The following is a 26,389-nucleotide window of genomic DNA, read 5'->3' as shown; positions in this document are numbered from 1 at the left end:
TGCCCCCAGGGCGTGGGATTACATGCAGGTGTTGGGCTCCATGGCTGCCTCATTCGATGTGGTTTCTTGGGTGAGGAATGGTATGTGGCCCCTTCAGTTGGCCCTATTCAGTTATTGGTCCCCTCGGGCGACTATCTTGTCTGGTTACCATGGTCAGCTGAAGTGGTGGCTGTGCCTGACACATCTGGAGATGGCTATGCCCCTGGCAACGCCAGCATGGATGGTGATTACCACAGATGCCAGCCTGTCAGTCTGGGGTGCTCATTGTCTTGGAAGGACAGCTCGGGAGATCTGGTATCTGGTGGAAGCGTCAAGGTCGATCAACCAGTTGGAACTGAGATCAATTCGGCTGGCCCTTTGGGAGTTCTTGTCCATCCTTTGGGGTCAGGCAGTACACGTGTTCTCGGACAATGCTACGGCTGTGGCGTATGTCAACAGGTGGAGAGGGGGAATACAAAGAACACTCCCCTGATGAAGGAAGCTTCCCTCCTCTGCCTCTGGGTGGAGAATCACCTTTATCTGCTCTTGGCGGTGCACGTAAGTAGGGTCTCTGAATATCCAGGCGGACTATCTCATTCGGACATTTCTGGACCCAGGAGAATGAGAAATATCTGGGGTGGTGGTGTTCTCTCAGATTACAGAGCATTGGGGGGGGGGGGGGGTCCCTGTGCTCCTTGGAAGTCCAGCGCGAAGGTGCCCTGGTTCTTCAGGGTCAGGGAGTTCGGATCGGAGGGGATCGATGTACTACTTCAAGAATGGCCCCTTTCTCAGCTACTCTACATTTTCCCGTCATGGGGTGCATTGGAAGGCAACGGGGGCCAGTGATTCTGGTGGCTCCAGACTGGCCTAGATGTCCATGGTATGCGGACCTTGTCAGGCTGCAGATTGATAGCCCACTACGATTGTCTTCCAGGCGGGGCCTTCTGATGCTTTGGTCTACGTGGTGCTGGGGAAGTCGTCACCACTGCGTGTGCAGGTGCATTCCACTAGGGCGCAAGCGACCTTCTTTGCAGAGTCCCAGTTGGTTTCTGTTGATGAGATTTGCCTGGACGCCACTTGGTCTTTGGTCCATATGCTCTCGAAGCATTACCAACTGGATGGCACGTGAGGATGCGGCGTTCAGGGCTTTGGTCTTGGCCGTTGGGGTACTGTTTCCTTTCCCACTTGAGGACTGCTCCCACAAGTCTCTGGATTGGTCTGTGGGATGCTGTGGAAGGAGAATTCTTACCTGTTAATTTTCTTTCCGTTAGTCCCAACAGATCAGTCCAGAGGCCCGCCTCTCTGTTCGCTGTTGAATCCTCTATGTTCTCCTCCTGTTAGGTTGCTGTTTTTGATTCTTTGGTTACGATAAAAAAAAAAAAAAAGCAAACAAATTTTTGACGAGACAATGACAGGCTTTGTGCTTTGTCCCAGTGGCGTGCTCTCCTGCTGCGGAAGTGGAGGGCACTGGAGATTTATTGGTTTTAGGCTCTATCAACAATACTGAAATTAAGGCTGCTGCACAGTACCAGTGATGTTCTCTCTATCTCCACCTGCTAGGAGAGGGACATAACCCACAAGTCTCTGGATCAATCTGTTGGGACTAATGGAAAGAAAATTAACAGGTAAGAACTAATTTTCCTTCTTAACTCCAAACTTTCTCTCTCCCGTTGCATTCCCAGTGATGTCAGGCAAACAGTTTCAACTCCAGTGTACAAAGTCAGGACATTGCCTCCAAGTGGGTTACTTAGCACCTAGCTTGACAGCAGTGAACCTCCAAAATTGAAGAGTGACCAGTTGATTGGAGTAGCAGTGTAAGAACCATGGAATCCAGGTTCAAATCTCACTCATGCTTGTTGTGATTTTGAGCAAATCGTATAACCCTCCATTGTCTTGGGTACAGATCTAGATTGCAAGCCTTCAAGGGACAGGAAAATAACCTGCTGTTTCCAAATGTAACTCTCCTTGAACTACTCTGAGAGGTATGTGCTAAATCTGGTCATCTCTTCCCCCCCCCCCCCCCCTTTAACTTTAATTTTATTAAAGTTTTAACATATACATGTATGTGTTTCTCAGGAGCTTAATACAGTGCAAATTGAAAAAGGAATCAGTTACTCCAGGGTGTATGGCGTCCTGTTTGTCTGTCCTAATTAGATTGTAAGCTCTGTCGAGCAGGGACTGTCTCTTCATGTTCAAATGTACACTGCTGCATACGTCTAGTAGTGCTATAGAAATGATAAGAAGTAGTAGTAATATCAGTCTCTCAAATCGACTGCTGGCATTTGCTGTGGAACTTGCACTTTGCCAGAGAGCTTCGGTGGTTGTAGAGGAGGAGTAGCCTAGTAGTTAGTGCAGTGGTGCTAAACGTTGAGACGCCCATAGGAATATCATGGGCGTTCCAGTGGAGGAGTAGCCTAGTGGTTAGTGCAGTGGACTTTGATCCTGGGGAACTGAGTTCAATTCCCACTGCAGCTCCTTGTGACTCTGGGCAAGTCACTTAACCCTCCATTGCGCCTGGTACAAAATAAGTACCTGAATATATGTAAACCTCTTTGAATGTACTTGCAAAAACCTCAGGCAGTATATCAAGTCCCATTTTCCCTTCCCTTTCCCCTAATCAAGGCTATGGAGTCGGTACACCAAACCTTTGATGCCGACTCTAACTCAGACTCTTCTATTTTTCTACTGTCCAACTCCAACTCCAACTTCTACTATGTATAGTAAATCTAAGAGAAACTCGATTAATTACAGAAACATAGTATATTTGTTTATGTACAAACTTAGGACCAATACACCACAACATATATTTACTTGAAACAAAATACTGTCATAAAAATATGTGGTACACTGTTACACACTTTTAATATTTTTATTTATAAGTAATTTAAAGTAATAAATTAGCAAAAATGAATAACTTACACAGAAAAGCTGGTACTCAAGGAAAAAAATTCAGTCGTTTATAAGTTATTAAGGGGTCCTTTTACTAAGGTGTGCTAATGGATTTAGCATGCGCTAAATGATTACGCCCATTATATTCCTATGAGCATCTTATCATTTAGTGTGCGCTAAATCTGTTAGCGCACCTTAGAAACATGACGGCAGATAAAGGCCACATGACCCATCCAGTCTGCCCATCCTTTGTAACCCCTAATTCTTCCTAAGCGATCCCACATGCTTATCCCATGCCTTTTTAAATTCTGGAACAGTCCTCGACTCCACCATCTCCACCGGGAGGCCATTCCAGCCTCCACCACCCTTTCTGTGAAATCATACTTCCTTAGGTTACTCCTAAGCCTATTCCCTCTTAACTTTGTCATATGCCCCCTCATTCCAGAGCTCTCCTTCATTTGAAAAAGGCTCTCTTCTTGTACATAAATGCCCTTGAGATATTTAAACGTTTCTATCATGTCTCCTCTCTCCCTCCTCTCTTCCAGCGTATACATGTTGATAGCATGATTCAGGAGCTTATGCTCTTGAGTGTATTGGCCAGAAAATGTATGTTAGGGTCAGCCATGCACAGGATGTTGCTGTCAGCAGCTGAAAGACTGATAAGAAACTAATTTTTGTACATTGGCTTCTGAGGTGACTGTGCTTTTGTTGTCGTCATTGCTTCTGTAATCTGGCTTTCAAGGTTCTGTGTTTCTGCTGGCCTAGTTTCTGCATTGTGGCCTGTTCTGCACCTGTAGTCTGTCCTCTGCAGCCCCTAGCTCTGTTCATCCCCCACAGACTTCAGTCCTGTGCAGATATAATGGGTGTCTCCACAGTCTGCTTTGCTTCCTAACAATAATTGTCGCAGTTAATACATGCTAATGCTTTCAAGTAATTTTCTTATGAATGTGAACGTTTGGGGACTGTCAAAACCATTTTCTTGATATTGCTAGTGATAATGAAAAGAAGCTAATGCTGTTTTTCTTCCCTATTCATAGCTGTTCTTGAGAGAGACTAGCTAATGGAATATATGTGTGTGTTTCTTTTTCCCCCCTCTTCTGTAGCTAAGCCTGGAGATGCTCCCTCTGGTGCTTCCTCTGCCAGCAGCCTGTCTGCCAAAATGTGTGACCCTAGTCATAAGGACTGTCTGCTGCGGGAGTTCCGAAAGCTCTGCACTAAGGTATCTGACAAGCCCAGCTACCTGGCCAAGACGCAGCTCATCCAGGACTTCCTGCAGAAAGGAACGGGAGGCGGTACGAGGCTCTTCTTGGGGAGGAGAGAGAGTTGTGGTGGGAGAGGATGGTGTGCTGTACTCCTGAAGGATATAATAAAGAAATCTGAGACTTGTGTGTATTTGGCAGTGATGTATAGCAAAAACCACATGCTGTGGGTGATCTGTGCACATGAAGTGAGAACAGTACATAAACTAGTATAGACTAATGCATAGACTTTTTGCAAGACACAGGTAGACTACAGCAGTATTAAGACAAATGGCTCCAGTATATATAGGGGGTTCAACAGTTTCAGGGAGGGAGGGGGTTTTGTTTAAAAATAGTACTTTATTTATAACCCGCTATATCTTTAAAAGTCTAAGCGGGGAACAAATCATATACAAAATATAAAAAAAAACCCCAAACAATAAAAATTATTTCTTTACACAACAAAACTCTACAATTCAAACATACAGCAGATTAAAATTTACATGATATTAAAATAATTTATACATCAGAGGAACCAAAAGCCTGAAGAAATAAATGTTTTCAAAGCTTTTTTAAACTGGTCCATATTTTGTATTGAACGAAGTTCAACGGGCAAAGCATTCCATGATTTCAGACCTTTGATGTAGAAAATAGATGATCTGCATTCTTCTAAATAAAGCTGATGAAATGAAGGCACGTCAAGTAGCTGTTTCTGAGATGATCTCGGAGAGCGAGTAGGTTGACAGCATCTTAGAGCGGCACTAAGCGTTGGTGAAATATTACCATTCAATATTTTGAAAACTAGCAATACAATTTTAAGTTCAATGCGAAATTTAACAGGGTGGGGTTAGTGCAAGGGTATGGCTTAGTGCCCTGATGGCGAACCTATGACACGCGTGTCAGCACTGACACGCGTAGCCATTTTTGATGACACGCGGCGCCGCCGCAGTGTGGTCCGCCCTCCCTCCTCGCTCCCGGAAACTAACCTTAAAGCCTCCTTTCACGTCGCAGCAAGCAGCAGCAGGGCAGGCCACTCCTTCCATCCGTGTCCCGCCCTCGCCTGACGTAACGTCCGCGAGGGCAGAGCACAGAAGGAAGGAGGAGAGGTCTGCCCTGCTGCTGCTTGCTGCAATGTGAAAGGAGGCTTTAAGGTTAGTTCTGGGCCCGGTAGCAGGTGGAGGGGGGGGCCCAGCGACCTCGGGTGGGCAGCGATCTCGGGTAGGGGGGCCCGGGGGCGGTCCTAGTAGATTTTTCTCGAAGTGACACACCACCTGAGTTATGCTCGGTTTTTTCGCGAATTTTGACACACCAAGCTCAAAAGGTTGCCCATCACTGGCTTAGTGTTTGTGGTGTGGTATTGGTGTGGAGTGGATTAGTGTAGTAGCGGAGGGATGGTTTGAGGTAGCATCTGGGAAATGGCGCAAACTAGCGTGTCTTGCAGTGTTTTAGTGTGATGGTTTCTGGGAAGGTGGAACTGAAGAGCTATGCCTTGCAGTGTTTTTGATTGGGGCAGGGTTCACGGTCAGTTCCACAGACAAGTAAGTTTTGTTTTAGTTATTTCTGGGTAGGTGGTGTAGACACATGTTCTTTTGTGGAGTGTAATGAGTTTGCCAAAGAGTTTCAGGTCCATTGGGCCCTTGTCAAAGGTTTTGACACCAGGGAGAGGATCCTGTTAGCAACTCTGGCTGTAGGGTTTAAGCTTTGAGATGATATGGCATACTGCAGGATTCGCTGACCCACATCTCCATGATAGCAAAATATCCAATTTGTGCTACCATCAAAGCTTGCAGGTCTCACATTTTGTTGGCTATTCTAAAAGCTTGTGTGCTTATAGCCTCTCAGCTGTTTCTCCTCGTCTTGTGGGAGACTCGTGTATAGTGAGTTGTGGTAACTTGTATATATAAGTGACAGGTATTGTTACAAAAGTGTAGAAAGGAAGCATTTGCCATAGTGGATATTTGAATTTCACTAGTAAGGTGAGAGGCTGTGGTCAAGCCTAGTATTTTTGCTCCTTTGCAGATAAGTAGTGCTTTGCTGTTGACAGTTTGTGTCAGGTTTCATACACGATAGGGAAAGTGCATTTTGTTTGTTTGAAATGAAATAAAACCAAATTAAACACATGACATGACAAAATAATGAAACATGAAACAAAATGTAAAGAAAAAAATTAGGTGAAATACCCCTAAAGGATACTATGTTAGGAATTTTATAAATTGGCGCCAAGATTTAGACATTACAATGGGTCTGGCTTAGTGCTTTCTAGAATGATTTATGGACACCCCTAAGCTGTTATAAAGTTGGCTGCTTTAGTATGCCAACTTATATCGATGTCTGGTGTAATTTGGTGTGTCTAAGTGTGCCATGCAGTGTGCACAGCTGATAGTACACCCCCTTGCAGTTGCACTCTGAGTTACACAAGCCGGTTTCAGAATATCGCTGAGCACTGAGGCATGTAACTTTCAGTGCTACCGTGTTTCCCCGAAAATAAGACACTGTCTTATATTAATTTTTGCCCCCCAAATTGCGCTAGGTCTTATTTCCAGGGGCTGTCTTATTTTTCGGGAAGCATCGGGGTTGGCCCACCCGCCCTCCGTCGCTCCCAGAACTAACTTTAAACGCCTCCTTTCACCTTTGCAGCAAGCAGCAGCAGCAGGGCAGGCCACTCCTTCCTTCTATGTCCCGCCCTTGCCTGACGTAACATCCGCGAGGGCGGGGCACGGAAGGAAGGCGAGGTCTGCCCTGCTGTTGCTTGCTGCAAAGGTGAAAGGAGGCGTTTAAGGTTAGTTCCGGGAGCGACGGGGGGGGGGGGGGGGCGGCGACCTCGCGTGGGGGGGGGGGGCGGCCCTGCTTTCAAACAAAAATTTGCTAGGTCTTACTTTCGGGGGAGGCCTTATATCTACCAATTCAGGAAAACCTCTACTAGGTCTTATTTTCGGGGGATGTCTTACTTTCGGGGAAACAGGGTAGTATTCTATAACATATGCACGCTATTGGCACCTAAATTTAAGCACCAGCTTATAGAATTTCCTTTTATCTAAATACTACCTTATCAGCTTTTAGGAATTCATTAGGGCTACAACATTTTACTGTGCATGTGTTTGCTAAAATTTTGACTGGTTCTTATTTCCATTCTGTCACTCACCGTCCAAGGAAGCTTCAGACTCACTCCTTCAAACTAGAGTTGAGCAATATCACCCAGCCATCCTCCAGTCATGGCTGGCGAGCGCGATAGGCAGTGGGTTACCTTGGATTCTGATTCACTCTGTCTCTTTTATACTGGAGTTCCCTGTTATTTCTTTCTCTCCTGTTTTGCATTGTAAATCTCTCTGGTATGTATTGTCAAAAGGTAGTATAGCAAGATCAATAAACACTCCTTTTGGGGACAGATGTACATGGTAGTCAGAGTTTTCACCAAATGTATCTTATAGCAAGTGTTTTATACAGCCATTTGTAATATTTAGATTAAACTTTGATTGGAAGGCATATAGAATTTATGGATATTAGCCAAAGGAAAAGGAAGCTAAGCAACCATCCAGAATGGTGATACTCATAAATTTCAATAGTTAATGAAAGGCTTGTAACTGCTGACTTCATTGCTGGATTTATTTTCAAACACTTGAAAGTATATTTTCCTGTCTCCCGGGGCAGATGGCTTCCATGGTGATGTGTACTTGACTGTGAAGCTGCTTTTGCCAGGTGTTATCAAGAATGTTTACAATCTGAATGACAAGCAGATCGTGAAGCTGTTTAGCAAGATCTTTGGATGCAGCCAGGATGATATGGTGCGCGATCTTGAGCAGGTAAGTCATGGGGAACAGGATATCTAATTAATGGCATGATTCATTATCTGCTGTGTTGCACTGTCTAGCGCAGCGTGTGTCACGGTTGCTCCCCGGGTGTGCTGTGCAGATCCCACAGGAATTCCCTCCAGGTCATAGGCTACAGAATCTGCACACTTCCCCCTCAGGTCTGCATTTGCCTAACCTTCTTCCTCCTCCCGTAAGTACATAAGTATTGCCATACTGGGATGGACCAAAGGTACATCATTCCCAGCATCCTGTTTCCAACCGTGGCCAATCCAGGTCACAAATACCTGACAAGATCCCAAAAAAGTACAATACATTTTATGTGGATTTTCCCCACGTCCATTTTAATAATAGTCTATGGATTTTTCCTTTAGGAAGCCATCCAAACCTTTTTTAAACCCTGCTAAGCTAACTGCTTTTACTACATTCTCTGGCAATAAACTCCAGAGTTTAATTACACGTTGAGTGAAGAAAACTTTTCTCCAAATTTGTTTTAAATTTACTATTTTATAGCTTCATTGCATACCCCCTAGTCCTAGTATTTTTGGAAAGAGTAAACAAGCGATTCATGTCTACCCCGTTCCACTCCACTCATTTTATAGACCTCTATCATATCTCCCCTCAGCTGTCTTTTCTCCAAGCTGAAGAGCCCTAGCCGCTTTAGCCTTTCCTTATAGGAAAGTCATCCCCTCCCCTTTATCATTTTTTGTCGCCTTTTTCTGTACCTTTTCTAATTCCACTATTTCTTTTTTGAGATCCAGTGACCAGAATTGAACACAATATTCGAGGTGCGGTTGCATCATGAAGCGATACAAAGGCATTATAACGTCCTTATTTCTGTTTTCCATTTCTTTCCTAATAATACCTAGCATTCTATTTGCTTTCATAGCCGCCGCGGCATGAGTTGAGGGTTTCAACGTATCATCAGCGATGATGCCTAGATCCCTTTCCTGGTCAGTGACTCCTAATGTGGAACCTTGTATCACATAGCTATAATTTGGGTTCCTCTTTTCCACACACATCACTTTGCACTTGATCACATTAAGTGTCATCTGCCATTTACATTCCCAGTCTCATAAGGTCCTCTTGCAATTTAACAGGTTTGAATAACTTTGTGTCATCAGCAAATTGAATTGCCTCACTAGTTACTTCCATCTCTAGATCATTTATAAATATGTTAAAAAGCCGCGATCCCAGCACAGATCCCTGGGGAACCCCACTGTCTACCTTTCTCCATTGAGAATACTGACCATTTTACCCTACTCTCTGTTTTCCATCTTTTAACCAGTTTAATCCACAATAGGACACTACCTCCTATCCCATGACTCTCCAATTTCCTCTGGAGTCCTTCATGAGGTACTTTGTCAAATGCCTTTTGAAAATCCTGATACACAATATTGACTGGCTCACCTTTATCCATATGTTCACCTCTTCAAAGAAATGTAGTACGCCTGGACTACTGCAACTTACTCCTCACCGGCCTCCCACTTAGCCAATCTATCCCCCCCTTCAATCTGTTCAGAACTCTGCTGCACGTCTCATATTCCGCCAGAACCGATATACTCGTATCACCCCTCTCCTCAGGTCACTTCACTGGCTTCCGATCAGATACCGCATTCAATTCAAGCTTCTCCTTCTTACCTACAAATGCACTCAGTCTGCTGCCCCTCACTATCTTTCTACCCTCATCTCCCCTTACATTCCCGCCCGTAACCTCCGTTCACAGGATAAATCCCTCCTCTCAGTACCCTTCTCCACCACCACCAACTCCAGGCTCCGCTCATTCTGCCTCGCCTCACCCTATGCTTGGAACAACCTTCCTGAGCCCTTACGCCAAGCCCCCTCCCTGCCCGTCTTCAAGTCTTTGCTTAAAGCCCACCTCTTCAATGCTGCGTTCGGCACCTAACCCTTACCGTTCAGTGAATCCAGACAGCCCCAATTTGACTGCCCCTATCGGACCGACCGTTCACTTGTCTATTAGATTGTAAGCTCTTTGAGCTGCATAACCCTAGTAGCGCTCTAGAAATGTTTAGTAGTAGTAGTAGATTGGTGAGGCAAGATTTCCCTTTACTAAATCCATGTGTGCTTTGTCTCTTTAATCCATTCTTTTGAATATGCTCTGTAATTATGTTCTTTATAATAGTCTCTACCATTTTTCCCGGCACCGACATCAGGCTCTCCGGTTTACAATTTCCTGGATCTCCTCTTGTTACCTTTTTAAAAAATCAGCGTTACATTGGCCACCCTCCAATCTTTTGGTACCATGCTTGATTTTAAAGATAAATTACATATTACTAACAATAGCTCCGCAAGTTAATTTTTGAATTCTATCAGTACTCCGAGATGAATACCATCTGCTCCAGGAGATTGCCTACTCTTCAATTTGTCAAATTGAGCCAGTACATCCTCCAGGTTTATAGAGATTTTGTTCAGTTTCTCTGACTCGTCAGCTTTTAATACCATTTCTGGCACCGGTATCTTTCCCAAATCTTCCTCTGTGAAGACCGAAGGAAAGAATTCATTTAATCTCCGCACCATGGCTTTGTGTTCCCTGATTTCCCCTTTTATCCCGCGGTCCAACCGATTCTTTTGCCGGCTTCTTGCTTTTAATATACCTAAAAAAAAATTTTTAATATGTGTGTTTTGCCTCCAGCGCAATCTTTTTTTTTTTTTTTCAAAGTTCCTCTTTGCCTTCCTTATCAGCGCTTTGCATTTGACTTGACATTCTTTACGCTGTTTCTTATTATTTTCAGTTGTTTCTCTCTCCTCTCCACCGTGATTCTACAAACTTTGCATTTGTCAGCAGCTATTAGAACAGGCCTTCCTCTAGCCAGCCCTGGGGGTCCTTCCTTCTGATGTGACTTTCTTTTGCCACATGGGAGGAATGTGGCAGAGGAAAAGCCTTGGGACGCTCAGAAGGAGGCCTGTTCTGATAGCTGCTTGCAACCACAAAGTATGCAGAACTGTGGTGCAGATGTGAGAGAGGCCTGAGGGGTGGAAGGAGGAAGGTAGGGAAAGAGATTGGACCTGCAGGAGGGGATGGGGAGGATGAGAAAATGAAAATGATGCACATGAAGGCATGGGAAGAGGGGAGACAGCATAGGTTTGAGAAGGAGGCAGTGAAATTGAAGAAAGCTGAACGTGAAAAATCAGTGCCAAATAGACATAGGACAGGAGGTGAGAGAAGAAATAGCAAATGGAATGGAGGCCCTGGAAACAGTTAAGAGCACAGACAGAGGAAACAGAACCAGAGATTGGGAATGAGATGATTGGAATAATAAAATCACCAGACTATTAAGGTAGGAAAAATTATTTTATTTTCAGTTTAGTGACTGAATTATGTTGGTGTTGAGAATTTATATCTGTCAGCTTTATTTTGCATTGTACAGGAGGACATGCATTTCTTTCTAGTTCTCTGGTGTTGCACAACATGTAGAGTCTGGTATCTCTGCTTTCAGTTTTTGTCTGCATGTTTTTTGTGGTTCCCTATTTTGTATCACCTGAGAATCATGTTCTTCATCTGCAGCTGAGGTGTGAAGGATTCTGCTGGCATATGGTGTCTGTGTAGGAATCTGTAGCAGACCATTTTTGTCCAGTTTCTCAGCAAGTATATTGGTTCTCTAATGTTTTTAGTAGCTAATTAAATGAAACAGTACTTCTGAAGGGTACAGGTGGGGATGGAATGGATCTTACTGGGGATGGGCGGGGATGGGTTAGATTCCAGTGGTGTGCTTTCTCTTTTTTTGCAAGACAAAAAAAGGTTGAAAATCACTGGTCTAGCATCATTTAAATCATCAGATGCTCTCCCTATTAAGAAAGATCCTTGGCACAAGTCTACTGAAGTGTTAGTTGCACACTCAGGAATGTAAATAGCTCAAACATTGTTCTGCATTGACTTCAGATTTACAAATCATGCATTACTTATTATAAACAAAATAAATAATTGGGATTTCAGTGAATCAAATTGGCTTATGTTGGATCCCAGAATTAATGGCAGAACATTCATATTCATTAACTACTGGTCTTTTTCATTCTCGTATTGAAATTCCATATAAACTTTACCACCATTATCATCAATTATATAAATGTGAATGTGCTCAGAAAACAGTCATGACTTTCACCAAACAAATGGTCACTGTTATCTATCGTCGCACAAGTCCCAAGTCCAAAATTCCTTAAATCACTCTTGGGCTCATTTTCGAAAGAGAAGGATGTCCGTCTTTCGACATAAATCGGAAGATGGACGTCCTTCTCCCAGGGATGTCCAAATTGGTATAATCGAAACCCGATTTAGGATGTCTCCAACTGCACTCCGTCGCAAGGATGGCCAAAGTTCAAGGGGGCATGTTGGGAGCATAGTGAAGACGGGACTTGGGCATGCCTAACACTGGGACGTCCTCGACCCATAATGGAAAAAAAGAAGACGTCCCTGTCGAACACTTGGACATTTTCACCCGGACATGTTTGTATTACGACTAAGGCACAAAAAGGTGCCCCGAAATGACCAGATGACCACCAGAGAGAATCAGGGATGACCTCCTGTTACTCCCCCAGTGGTCACTAACCCCCTCCCACCCTCAAAAAACATGTTTAAAAATATGTCGTGCCAGCCTCAGATGTCATACTCATGCAGGTCCCTGGAGCAGTTTTCGTGGGTACTGCAGTGCACTTTAGACAGGCGGACCCAGGCCCATACCCCCCCCCCCCCCCCATTTGTGGAGGAAACAGCGAGCCTTCCAAAACCCACCAGAAACCCACTGTGCCCATATCTAGGTGCACCCCTTCACCCGTAAGGGCTATGGTAGTGGTGTACAGTTGTGGGTAGTAGGTTTTGGGGGGCTCAGCATACAAGGTAAGGGAGCTATGTACCTGGGAGCAATTTATGAAGGCCACTGCAGTGCCCCCTAGGGTGCCCGGTTGGTGTCCTGACATGTCAGGGGGACCAGTGCATTACAAGTGCTGGCTCCTATGGCTTGCATTAGGACGTTTTTGACACGGACGTCTTTGGTTTAGAAAATCGCCAAGTCGGAAATGTCCATGTCTAGGGACGTTCAGATTTAAGGATTTTGATGTCCCTGACGGTATTTTCGAAACAAAAGATGGACATCCATCTTGTTTCAAAAATACGGGTTTCCCCGCCCCTGGATTTTGCCATTTTGCAAGGACGTCCCTTTCTAAAATGCCCTTCTCTGTCATACAGATCAACGAATAGCAGAATCACTTGCCTTTTATATAGAGAGATGGCTAACTGGCATCCTAAAGATAACCCCAACGTTCTGAAGCCTCCACGGAAGTTGAGGCGCCCGAGATATCCGGTGTGCCCTGGAGTGTCTGCACCGCCCTCGCGTCAAAACGTCATGACGTCGAGGGCGGAGCTATAACACTCGAGGGCCGAAATGCGAGGCGAACGCGAACCCCGAACAAGGCAAGTAGCTCGGAGGGACGGAGGGAGGGGGCCCCTTGCTAGCGCCCGTTTCATTGAACTCAGAAACGGGCATTTTTTCCTAGTCTTTTTATAATTGTAGAATCAGCAATACTTTGAAGTCTTCTGAATTTCTAAAGATATCCTTTAGTGCGAATAGTAACAGTGTTTCAATTTCCCAACTCGGATCTGAGTTTCGCTATTATGGCTTCATCAGGGGATACCTAAAGATTTATCAAAATTTCAATAAATAGCAACAACATATTATAAACCCAAAAATACTCTAATATTTCAACATACATACAGGAGCAGAAATGCTGCTGGCCTTCAAAATGACTGCCAGCGGTGAAAAGACGTCACTAGAATTTAATATTTATTCATTTGCACGCATTCTTGCACTACATCCAGTGGGATTACACAGCAAGGGTCACATGAGTCCAGTTTCTTCAAAGTAACATCCTTTGTTTAAGCCTTGTGGCAGCAGTTGCCCATTCAAAAATCATTTTCTGTTCTCGCAAAAGTAACACTCTTGAAGCATCATCACATCTAGGAAGTGTCACCACATTTAAAACTACAAATCGTAAATCTTGCAAAGCATGTTGAGCTGTTCTCCAGTGTGACACCAGTGGTGGTGCTTTTCTGCCATGACGCAAATTGCTGAGATGTTCTTTTTTTTGTGCGGTTTAATTTTTCTCCGAATCTGGCCAATATAATATTTCATACGTGGACATTTGATGCAATAAATCACCTGATGGGTATTAAAATTTGTAATATACTTCAAATAATATTTGTTTGTTTCTAGAGTCAATACCTTACCAGTTTTCCATACAAATGTGCAATATATACATTGACCATATGGACGGTGACCACCATTATTGTTTTTCAGTGGTTGAATTTAAAATGTTGAACTAGTAAGTATATCGGCCAAATGTTGTCCTCTTTTATAAGCAAATCGCAGAGGTTCTTTAACATGCCATAATTTCTTAATGATCTTCTTAATTCCAAAAGCATGTCTTGAATAAGGTAACACACATGTTAATCCCGATTCCCGAGAGTGATTTTTAGGCTAAAATGACTACCTTCTTTGAGTATATAAAGCCCTCTTAAAAGCTTTTTTAATAATCCCAGGGGGGATATCCCCGTTGTTTAAATCTCTGAGACATAATTAAAGCTTTATTCTTATAGTCCTCTGTGGTGGTATATAATCTTCTAATTCTGGGAATTGTCCTATCGGGATGTTTCAAAGTGACCTGGGTGGAAACTACAGAAATGTAATAAGGAGTTAGTCTGTTTTCTTTCAATAAAAAAATTAATTTCAAATCTTCCCTTGTTCTACATTAACCAAATATCCAAAAATAAGATTTCTGTAGGATGGAAATTGGCTGTAAACTGTATTTTGTTAATCCATGTTCAAAAGTTCTGTAATTCAACTCTCACTGGTCTGAATAAAGAATATATCATACTAGTAAAAAAGCCCCGTTTCTGATGCAAATGAAACGGGGGCTAGCAATGTTTTCTTCTGTGTGCATGTGGGAGTGTGTGTGTCCCTGCCCTCTGGCCTCTCTCCCCTCCCTCCTCTGAGTCCTTCACTGTTACAGAGCCAGCGATTTGATTTCGTGCTCTGCTGTTTTCCTTCACTGACTGTGTTACAGAGAGGGCGGGGCAGACACTCATAGGGAAACCGGATATCTCGCCCCCTTCACACTTCCGGCTGGAGGCTTCATAGAACGTTGGTGTTGCCTTTTATATAGAGAGATATTAAGCACTTCCGTGGTGAAATATGGGAATAAAATTGTGATGCGTAAACATATGTCCTTTCAAAACTATCCATGAAAGACCAAAGAGAGGGGGGGCATTGTAGACCCCATAGCCATCCCCCTCTACTTTAAAAAATAAGAATCCCCAAACTGAAAATAATTTTAAAGCCACTAGAAAACTGATCCTTTCCATTGACAGAGAAAGACTTTCTAAACTCCGCTCTACAATTTTTAATAGCTATAATACAGGCTAAATGCAAATTTTATTCCAATTAAATTGAGAAATCTTATTCAAATAAACTATATAGCATTCTTCGACACTTAATAAATGCATCTGATGTTCCATCTAAATACTCAACTATTACTGCTCAGGATTTAGCACACCTTCTTTTCCATAATTATTATTATTAGCATTTGTATAGCGCTACCAGACGCACGCAGCGCTGAACACCTGATACAAAGAGACAGTCCCTGCTCAAAAGAGCTTACAATGTAAATAATACAGAAAGACAAGACAGTTACGGGTGAGGGAAATAATGGGTGAGAAGGGAGGAAGGGACAAGGGGAGGGCAATTGTGGCTAGGAGCCAAAAGCAGCAGTGAAAAGGTGGGTTTTCAGCATAGATTTGAAAACAGGTAGAGATGGAGCTAGACGTATAGGCCCAGGAAGTCTATTCCAGGCATAAGGTGCTGCGAGAGAAAAGGAGCGAAGCCTGGAGTTAGCAGTGGAGGAGAAGGAGGACGACAAGAGATACTTGTGCAGTGAGCAGAGTTCACGGGGAGGAATGTAGGGAGAGATGAGAGCGGAGAGATAATGGGGGGCTGCAGAGTGGATGCATTTAAAGGTCAGTACGAGAAGTTTAAACTGAATGCGGAAGCGGACGGAGCCAGTGAAGTGACTTGAGGAGTGGGCTAGTGTGGGTATAACGATTCTGGCGGAAAAAAAAGTCGTGCCGCAGAATTTTGGACAGATTGGGGAGGAGTATAAAAGTTTATACTCTTCAAAAGACACAAAACAACACAGACTTCTTTACAGATCACTCATGAAAGGGTTGTACTATCTAATTCAATTTCTGCTTTTAATCTTCATCTTAAAAACCATCCAACAGCCCCACTATGATCCACAACCATCTAAATTTGTTAATTCAACACACTTCTATTACCATTCTGATCTCGAGAAACTTCAGGAGGACTTAGTGCCAGCAGCTTGGGAAAAACTCATCATTTGTCTATGAATTAAAGACGTCTTACTAGGGTCATCCATACTATCTAATTATTGACCAGTCGCCAAATACTATTTGTCTCAAAGATTTTAGAACAGATAGTACTTGACCTGCTTGAACAATACTTAGATAAATCAAATATGCTTCATCCTAATCAATGTTTTGCAAATCCCATAGCACTGAAACAGTGCTATTAAGACATGTACTGATCAGGACCAGTCTGCTGCTGTTCTTTCTTTAGGCTTGTCTGCAGCTTTTGATTTAGTAGATCACTCCTTGTTACTCTTATCACCTGAAGGAAATTGTTATTACGGGTACTGTAGTACAGTGGTTTTTCTTATATCTCTCAGACAGAACAAATTTGATTCTTTGGAATAGACATTATTTAGAAGCATACTGTTTTACTCTAGGGGTTCTCAAGGCTCAGTACTCGCACCGATGCTATTTAACATATCCATAGCTCCGTTTATTACACTTATTCAAACACTTGAATTGACTGCTTTTGTGTATGCAGATGACATTCAGATTTTGTCCACTCTTGCTACACAAGATTCTGAGACAATTGCTGCATTGAATTCTAAACGTTTTCTAGTAGCTGATTGGCCACTTAAATACAAATTAAAATTACATCCTGCCAAAACAGAGGCCATGATATTTAATCAAAAATTCATCTATAACTAGTTTATCCTATACCAGTTAAATCTCATGTATCATATGTCTCTAAGAAATACTACAGTAAAATTAGATTGATACATTCAATCAAATCTTTGCTTTCTGAAAATTCACTGAGAACATTAGTACTTTCACTTGTTATCAGTAATATTGACTACTGTAACTCATTGTTATCTGGTATTCGTCAGATACTTTTTTTTTTTTTTGTTACATTTGTACCCTGTGCTTTCCCACTAATGTCAGGCTCAATGCGGCTTACATGGGGCAATGGAGGGTTAAGTGACTTGCCCAGAGTCACAAGGAGCTGCCTGTGCCTGAAGTGGGAATCGAACTCAGTTCCTCAGGACCAAAGTCCACCACCCTAACCACTAGGCCACTCCTCCACTGTTGCTACTATTTGAGATTCTACATGGAATGTTGCTATTCCAACATTCCATGTAGAAGTCGGCCCTTGCAGATCACCAATGTGGCCGCGCAGGCTTCTGCTTCTGTGAGTCTGACGTCCTGCACGTACGTGCAGGACGTCAGACTCACAGAAACAGAAGCCTGCGCAGCCTTGTACATGGAATGTTGCTATTGCACTAGCAACATTCTATGTAGAATCTCCAATAGTAGCAACATTCCATGAAGAATCTCCAATAGTATCTATTTTATTTTTTGTTACATTTGTACCCCGCGCTTTCCCACTCATGGCAGGCTCAATGCGGCTTACATGGGGCAATGGAGGGTTAAGTGACTTGCCCAGAGTCACAAGGAGCTGCCTGTGCCTGAAGTGGGAATCGAACTCAGTTCCTCAGTTCCCCAAGACCAAAGTCCACCACTAGGCCACTCCTCCACTCATCAGATACTTGTTGTCAGCAGAGCCAAAACACTGCAATCAAACTGTTTTTTTACTGTAAATTTTTTATTCAAATCCAAAATGATTGTTACCATCTCAATTAAACAGCCCACAATTCAAAACTGAATACAAATCAAATAAAGAAACAAAGAAAATACCAAAAACAGAAACAACAAAAACTTCATCGCCCCCCGCCCCAGAGTAGCCCACCCAAAAAGCAGCAACTCAGAAGAGTGTACATATCCTTGGAACAGTCTAACACCTGAAACTGCGATCAGGAACATAGAACGTGCAGTTAGGCCATCATAACTACATATAACGCTACCAAACTTCAATCTCCCTAATAGAGATTGCTCATACCCCATACCCCTGCAAGTTACGTGCAATTTTTTCATATCTCACTTCCCCACAGACAGTCTTCCATTGCCCCACAGATGATCCAGTAGCAGACCTCCACTCTCGGACAATAGTAATTTTCTTTGCCAGCAAAAGAGTCAGCACCATTTTGCCCAGGTCTGTAAGCCCGCCCGCCCTCCTTGTCAAACATCCCTAGGAGATATACCACTGGAAGGTGTTTCCAGTTTTGTGTAGTCCACTGATGAACATCCCACAACCCATTCCAAAAGACAATTCTGTTTGCTATATCTCAAAAAAAGGTATAGCGGAATTAGAAAAGGTTCAAAGAAGAGCAACCAAAATGATAAAGGGGATGGAACTCCTCTCATATGATGAAAGGCTAAAGAGATTAGGGTTCTTCAACTTGGAAAGAGATGGATGAGGGGAGATATGATTGAGGTCTACAAAGTCCTGAGTGGTGTAGAATGAGTAGAAGTGAATCGATTTTTACTCTTTCAAAAAGTAGAAAGACTAGGGGACACTCAAGAAAGTTACATGGAAATGCTTAAAAGAAATAGGAGGAAATTTTTTTTCACTCAACGAATAGTTAAGCTCTGGAAATCTTTGGAGGATGTAGAAACAACAGTTAGCATATCTGGGTGTAAAAAGATTTGGACAGGTTCCTGGAGGAAAAGTCCATAGTCTGCTGTTGAGACAGACATGGGAAGCTATTGCTTGCTCTGGGATTGGTAGCATGGAATGTTTCAGATTTGTTGTTGAGACTGGTCATGACAGCGGCGAGGGTGGTGATGGCGACTACATGGAGATTGCCCCAGGTCCCTAGCCTCGAAAAGGTAGTGTTGAAGATGGACCAGTGGTATACAATTTATTGTTTGACGGCTTTGCGCTGCTTTCAGGAGGCTTCTTTTGACAAGTGATGGCGCCTGTAGAGACAATGGAAAGAAGCAGGTGAATTGGGGCAATATGGGGGCCTTAATTCTCTAGGGTTTGATTTAGAAATACAGTAGGTTAATATAATAGAGTTGAGGGGGATAGGGGGGGAATTCTTGGGTCTGTGCATGGACAAATTAGGTAGTAGTTTGTATTAGCTAGATACACCGAAGAAACAACTATGTATCTGTTACCCTTTGCATATTGTTATTGCTTACTACTACAATAAAAGTTTATTTAAAAAAAAATATAAAGAGGCAGAAAAGTCCATAAACTAGTCTGGTAGAGTTAGGAAGAACATAAATTTCCCCTGGAAATGAGCTATATGAAATTTAATCTATTTTAAGGCATCTGCTAGGTATTGTGACCCAGAGTGGCCTCTGTTGGAGACAGTCTGTTAGACTGATGGACCACGGTATGGCTCACCATGACTTTTCTTAATATCCGAGTTCAACAGAATATTTCTGAATGTCACGTGAACTGCTCTTTTTTTTTGGTCGAGACTGCAAGTGTACTTTTAGAACTCCAATTAACTTAATTACTTAAAATGCCGGAGCAGAACTTTATAGCTGTTCATCTTCCAGTCCATACAGATTCTGTCATCAAAGTAATTTTATCTGTAGTGAGAAATTGCCTTGATCAACAATATCTACTCTCAGGGTCTTTCATATATTTTGTTGTAAAACAATCATTGCATACCTATTAAACTTTTTCATTGCAGGATATCATATTACCATATACTCTCATACCTTAAAATTATATTTTATCACATACTGATTTTTTTGCACAGAAAATTAGGCTATTATAAGTAAAGTAAAGCATAGGATTGATAAGTTTGTTCTTGGTGCACAGGGTGATGTCTCGGAGACGGTGCGTATTTTCTTTGAAGAAAGTAAGTCTTGCCCCCCAGCAGCTAAGAGCCTGCTCACCATCCAGGAAGTGGATGACTTCCTGACCCGACTGTCAAAGCTCTCTAAGGAAGATGAGCAGCAAAAGGCGTTGGAGGAAGTTGCCTGCAGGTGAGAGGGGCTTAGTGGTTTGATGGTGGAGGGCACACGTCAACAGATCTAGAGGATTGGCAGACAAGAGGTTCTAATGGGGGAGCGGGGTGGGATGGTGGTGAAAGGTGAAATGGTCTTGGAGATTGGGGTCTCCTGTGATGGTCAGTCTGGGTCATTAGAAGTCCCTCTCAGATCCCAGAGAAGATCCATTCTTTGCTGTTCAGTCCAGGTTAAGCAGAGGCTTTCCAAAGCCTACCTGGTTAATAATTGTGTATAGACTTTTCTTCTAAGAACATGTCCAAACACCTCTTATACCTTGGTTTGCTAGATGCTTTGATCATATCCTCTTAAAACAAATTCCTTAGCTTTAATTGTGTGTTTTGTGAAAAAAGCTTTATCGAACTTGTTTTAAATCTGTGATCAGATGCTTTTCTTGGTGTGTCCTCTAGAACTAATACGATTTGAAGGAGTAAATAACTGACCCTATCAGCTTGTTTTATCATGGTTTTATCTTTGTTTTTCTCCAAGCTAAAGGGCCCTAACCCTTAGCCTCTCTTCATAAAGACTCTGTTGCGTCTCCTTTCTTATTTTTAGAACTTAATTTATGTCATGCTGAGTCAGAGCAGGGTTCATCCAGTCAGTCATTTTGTTTCCAACAGTTACCATTCCACGTCATTTATCTTGCAGATCCCCAAAAATAGACTGTTTCTTATAGCTTAGTGGTTCCCAAACTTCACGGCACCCTGATGCCCAGATGATCAAAAGCACTGCGCTGTTCCAAACAGCACTTTAAAAGTAGCGTTGCGCTATTATCTCTGATCCTAGGGTAAAAGTGCAGGAGTATATCCTCCCACACTTGTTTGACAGGTCTGGGCTGTCAAAAGCCCAGACCTGTCAAACGCAGGAGCTTGGAGGTCCGTGGGACCACCAGACCCCCTGAAACAGCAAGTCCCTGGTGGTCTAGTGACGTTGGGGCAGGAAGGAGCCTCTTCTTTCCTGCCTAGCGCGCTGCTCTCCATCCTCCTGTATGCAGCCTGACGGTCTCGGCGAGATTCAAAATGGTCGCCGAGACTTCAATTCTCGGCGGCCATTTTGAATCTCGCCGAGACCGTCAGGCAGCAATGCATGCAGGAGGACGGAGAGCAGCGCGCTGGGCAGGAAAGAGGGGGCTCTTTCCTGCCCCGACGTCACTAGACCACCAGGGAAGATCGCGTGACGTGAGTAGGGGAGAAGTGGTGACAGGGCCGGGGGGAGGGCGATCCCGAACTCGGACAAGACGCCCCGGAGCACCTAGATTTTAGAGGAGAGAAAAAGGAAAATTTTTTTATTCCTATTTCCCTCCTCTAAAACCTAGGTGCGTCTTATAGTAACATAGTAACATAGTAGATGACGGCAGAAAAAGACCTGCACGGTCCATCCAGTCTGCCCAAGATAAACTCATGTGTATACCTTACCTTGATTTGTACCTGTCTTTCTCAGGGCACAGACCGTATAAGTCTGCCCAGCAGTATTTCCTGCCTCCCAACCACCTGTCCCGCCTCCCATCACCAGGTCTGGTACAGACTGTACAAGTCTGCCCTCCCCTATCCTCGCCTCCCAATCGCCACCCCCTTTTCCCCCCACCTGCTCCGCCACCCAATTTCAGCTAAGCTTCTGAGGATCCATTCCTTCTGCACAGGATTCCTTTATGCTTATCCCAGGCATGTTTGAATTCCGTTACCGTTTTCATCTCCACCACCTCCCGCGGGAGGGCATTCCAAGCATCCACCACTCTCTCCGTGAAGAAATACTTCCTGACATTTTTCTTGAGTCTGCCCCCCTTCAATCTCATTTCATGTCCTTTCGTTCTACCGCCTTCCCATTGCCGGAAAAGGTTCGTTTGCGGATTTATACCTTTCAAATATTTGAACGTCTTTATCATATCACCCCTGTTCCTCCTTTCCTCCAGGGTATACATGTTCAGGTCCGAAAAATACGGTATATAAAATATATAATAGTGGAAGGTACGTTACATATGTATACATTTCTGCACCAGCATTAGACGTTTCTCTTTAGGTTGTACTGTTGGTATTAGCTACAAGTGTCTTGTTTATTGTTTTTGAAAAGAGATTTAAAAAATTGCTTGCAGTATTCTCTCGTATACATAACAATAAAACAATGTGTGACAGTCCCTCTTTAGTACTTGTATGTTTATTTCTATATTTATTATCCAGAGCTGAGTATTTCATTTCACAGCTGATAAGATGCCACCCAATTAATTGCCTTACATCAATCTCTCAATGTGTTAGGTGCACATCGAATGACTTGAAGTGTATTATCCGACTGATAAAGCATGATCTAAAGATGAACTCCGGAGCTAAACATGTGTGAGTACATGCAAAGCAGATTCATATTCTTCATTTGATGCAATATAACCTGCTTGTCTAAAGTTTACATTGATAAGATTGATCCCAATTGTATTCTGCTTGGGATAGTGCTAAAAGTTTATAAGGTACATGATACAAGGATAGTGTGTTTCAGCTGCTGGAAAGTAAATAAAGTTAAGAGGTAAAAAGACATGGTATAGTTTTGAAAGAGATGGCAGAAAAGGTAACTAAACATTAGCACTCAAAGGTACAACAAATTTCAGGAAGAGCAGTGCATGAATGATATATGGAAAACTACTACTACTTATCATTTCTATAGCGCTACTAGACGTACGCAGCGCTGTACACTTGAACATGAAGAGACAGCCCCTGCTCGACAGAGCTTACAATCTAATCAGGACAGACAAACAGGACAAATAAGGGCTAAGGACAAAGAGTAGCAAGATTCCAGAACCCCAAAGAGTAGTAAGATTCCGTGCGGAATCCCAAAGAGTAGCAACATTCCAGAATCCCAAACACTACTACTACTTATCATTTCTATAGCACTACTAGACGTATGCAGCGCTGTACACTTGAACATGAAGAGACAGTCCCTGCTCGACAGAGCTTACAATCTAATTAGGACAGACAAACAGGACAAACAAGACATAAAGGAATATTAAAGCAAGGATGATAAAATAAGGGTTCTGAACAAGTGAATAAGGGTTAGGAGTTAAACGTTTTTAGTGATCAGACTGTTATGACTGTTGGAAGGGGTTGGAGGAACGGGCAGGGGATAGGGAAGCCTTGTGGGGCCCTTATCCAGGTATGGGCAACTCCTTGAAGTCACCTAGGTGCGCCAAAATTCAGTGGCAGTATCCAAATACCTAAGCAGACATAGAAGAAAACCTAGAAGAAGCAAGAAAGGTAGAACAGAGAGTGCAAATGGAGGAGGAAAAATAGCTTAAAGCATGGTGGTCTTTTTTTTTTTCTTTAAAGAAGATGATCGTGAAAGGAAAGGAGCAACGGTGGGATTATTAAATTAAGGGGCCTGGGCAATAAACATTCACCTACATTTTAAGGTCTGTATACTAAAAATATAACATACCGTAAGACTGTAGCACATACGTTAAAGTGGTCTGGAAAAAAGTTAGCAAGAACACATTAAAATTAGCATGTCTGTTCATGTAGATGGAGGTGTGTGCAAAGTAATTACTTACTGCTTACTGAGGCTTACTAATGACGTGGTATTTAATATCTGCCTGTCTTGAACCAAGTGACAAATAGTTCAGCTGCACAGTTTAAAACCAGGGCTATAGAGCATCGGCATTGCATTACCAACGCCAGGTTGGAAGCTCCCATGACACGTCATTGTCAGCAGGCTCAACATCAGTTCAATCAGTTACAATGCATGGTCATCGACCAAATTGTATAGGTAAGAGAGGGGGGAATTATAAATCTATTTTGTGGCGCAAGGAGCAACATTGGATTTACATATTGAAAACAGTTGCACCTCATGGATTGAATAAAAATATCGAGTGGAATGCTTACTATTGAGGTGCATCTGGGGCGAGTGACGTTGCCTCTGGAAATCTAGGATCGAGATGATTGAATACAAGTTGATGTCATCACGTCATGACGTATTTGCAAGTAACATTCATTCTGGAAGTTTTGCTCCCGCACCATCTTCGGCATTCATATGACTGAGGCTTGGTTTTCAGCGTTTTTCTGTAATGAAGATGGATTGTAAGCGCCCTTCCTGAGGCAGCCACATGGTTGGCGAAACAAGGCGCTCTTGTTGGCGGGCTGGCGTTTGTCGTCGGCCAAAGATTTAGAGGGCTGGCGTTTTCTTCAGTTGAAGATTTTTTGAAAGGCTCCGGAGACCTTCTGAGTGGTATTTTTTCAACGAAATGGCCCTGTTTGGATTAAACTAAGTAACTTTTCAGACATATTATTGGCTGGCATGTTTCTAGCAAGTTGGGTGTTTAGGGGGATTATATTTATATTTATGGTTTAAGGGGTTAGTTAGATTGCTGCTCCTTTTTTCCTAGGATCTAGGTATCCCACTGTTAAGTGTTCGCTGGGTAGTCCTTTTGAGATAGGGAACAGCCTAGGTTGGGTTGGTTTGGGTTAGGTGTTCATTTCATTGGTAAACACAAGGAGGAAAGGGAGTTTTTCAACCCATTCGTTTTTTTCTCATTTAGTTTGGGTTTTTTTTCTCCTTTTCCTTCTTGGCAGGAACCTATGATAGTATTGGACTCCGTATTATACAAGGTGTGTTAAATTCTGTTGGAATGGTCCCTTGTATGGAGGTTTGAGGTTCCATTTGATATATATCTTATACATAAGGTGGAAGTTTTTTTCCCCTTGCAATTGATTGAGACACCTTCAAACCAACTTTACAACACAAACTCCTTTTATTAGGTTGGAATTATTTCTATAGAGTTTGTGCTCTGCTTTAGTTGTTAGAACTTGATTTATCCTTGCCGTTTTCAGGGCATAGACCATAGAAGTCTGCCTAGCACGATCCTTTTCTAAAATTTCTGAAGTTAACATCGAAGCCCCTGAACAGCTCCACTCCAATCCATCTGAATCTGTTCAGCCACAATCGAGGCACAGCCCGTAGAAGTCTGCCCAGCGCTGGCCTTGTTCTCCAACTTCTGAAGCTGAATCTGTCTAACCACGACCAGAACACAGACCGTAACATGTTAATTTTAGGATTGCCCCCATTACGCCCATGCCCCCTTTTTTGAATCACAAGTAAATTCCACACCTAAATTTATACATATAAATGCCAATTAAATCTAATTAGTGCCAATAATTAAGCTAATTGGTGCTAATTAGCTTGTTCAATTAAATTGGGTGCCAAATTGGGTGCATGACCAAATTTGCATGTACAATTTCTGGGGGACTTTTGTAGAATTAGGGGATTATGAGCATATACCATATAAGCACACCTCCATCTGGATATTTGCTGTTAGATATTGTTTGAATTGCAGATGGGAAAGGTGTGTGTGTGTTTTCATGCAGTTTTAAGTTATCTGTCAGTTTAAGACCATGTGGTGAAAAATGCCTTTGTAATAGGCAGGGTTTAAGATCATCATTTCTTTGATCACCTCTAGTTCTTGAGATTATCATGTGATGGAATGCAGCATTGTGCTGAAAGCCAAATGAAGTAAATTTCCTATTTGTTTAGTCTTCCCCAAAAAGCAAAATTTAAAACAGCAGTACCTGAGCATTTACATTCCTACAGAAAGCATGAAATAATTTAGGGACACTCATGCATATCTCAGTGTCTTTTCATGAGCATCTCAAAAAAACGTACATTCTTTTAGTTGCTCAATATTAGTTTTCGTTATGTTTTTGAATTGCATGTGGGATTATATTTGCTGATTCTGTGTGTTTGTCTTAACGGTATAGTGCAAGCATATTTTCCAAATTTTGTTTAGATTTTTTTTTCTAATGTCTGTCTTATCGAGATTAATCAACTTTACACCTTTTTCTATGTCTTGAATATTTTTGCCAATGGGTGATTGGGGGTGGAGGGCAGCTTCCTTTTCCACACGTCTCCAGAAGGTAATCCACTTTTTTTCTAAAAGAAAACTGCATCCCATTTAATAGAAAGTTTTATTCTGGACATTCCTCTTTTAAGGGAAGTACATTGAATCTAGGATGTATAGATTGACACACATTTTATTATTTAAAGGTTAGACGCTCTGGATCCAAACGCCTATGATGCTTTTAAAGCCTCACGAAACCTACACAATGTGGTGGAGCGAGTTTTGAGGAACAAGAAGGAGGCCGAGAAGGTCCCGGGACTGAAACGAGCCCTTAGTGTGCAAGCAACTCTCATGACTCCTGTTCAACCTATGCTGGTAATAGAGGGATTACTGTACTTATATCAAAAGATCAGAGCATTGGGTAGGAGAGATG

The 26,389-nt window shown here is 42.7% G+C and overlaps 1 protein-coding gene across 1 annotated transcript in view; it reads left to right on the top strand.

Annotated features, from left to right (window-relative positions):
• LIG3 (DNA ligase 3) overlaps nucleotides 1-26,389 on the top strand; it is a 158,693-nt gene that overhangs the window by 39,582 nt on the left and 92,722 nt on the right. Inside the window, exons 4-8 of the mRNA XM_030222374.1 lie at nucleotides 3,972-4,160; nucleotides 7,755-7,906; nucleotides 19,963-20,129; nucleotides 22,400-22,477; nucleotides 26,163-26,331. Coding sequence (XP_030078234.1) covers nucleotides 3,972-4,160; nucleotides 7,755-7,906; nucleotides 19,963-20,129; nucleotides 22,400-22,477; nucleotides 26,163-26,331 — 755 coding nt within the window. The remainder of the gene's footprint in view (nucleotides 1-3,971; nucleotides 4,161-7,754; nucleotides 7,907-19,962; nucleotides 20,130-22,399; nucleotides 22,478-26,162; nucleotides 26,332-26,389) is intronic.

This window comes from Microcaecilia unicolor, chromosome 13 (assembly GCF_901765095.1).
Source record: "Microcaecilia unicolor chromosome 13, aMicUni1.1, whole genome shotgun sequence".
Classification (NCBI taxonomy): domain Eukaryota; kingdom Metazoa; phylum Chordata; class Amphibia; order Gymnophiona; family Siphonopidae; genus Microcaecilia; species Microcaecilia unicolor.
The sequence above is the reverse complement of the archived record's forward strand: the minus strand, read 5'-3'. Positions and strand labels throughout refer to the sequence as shown.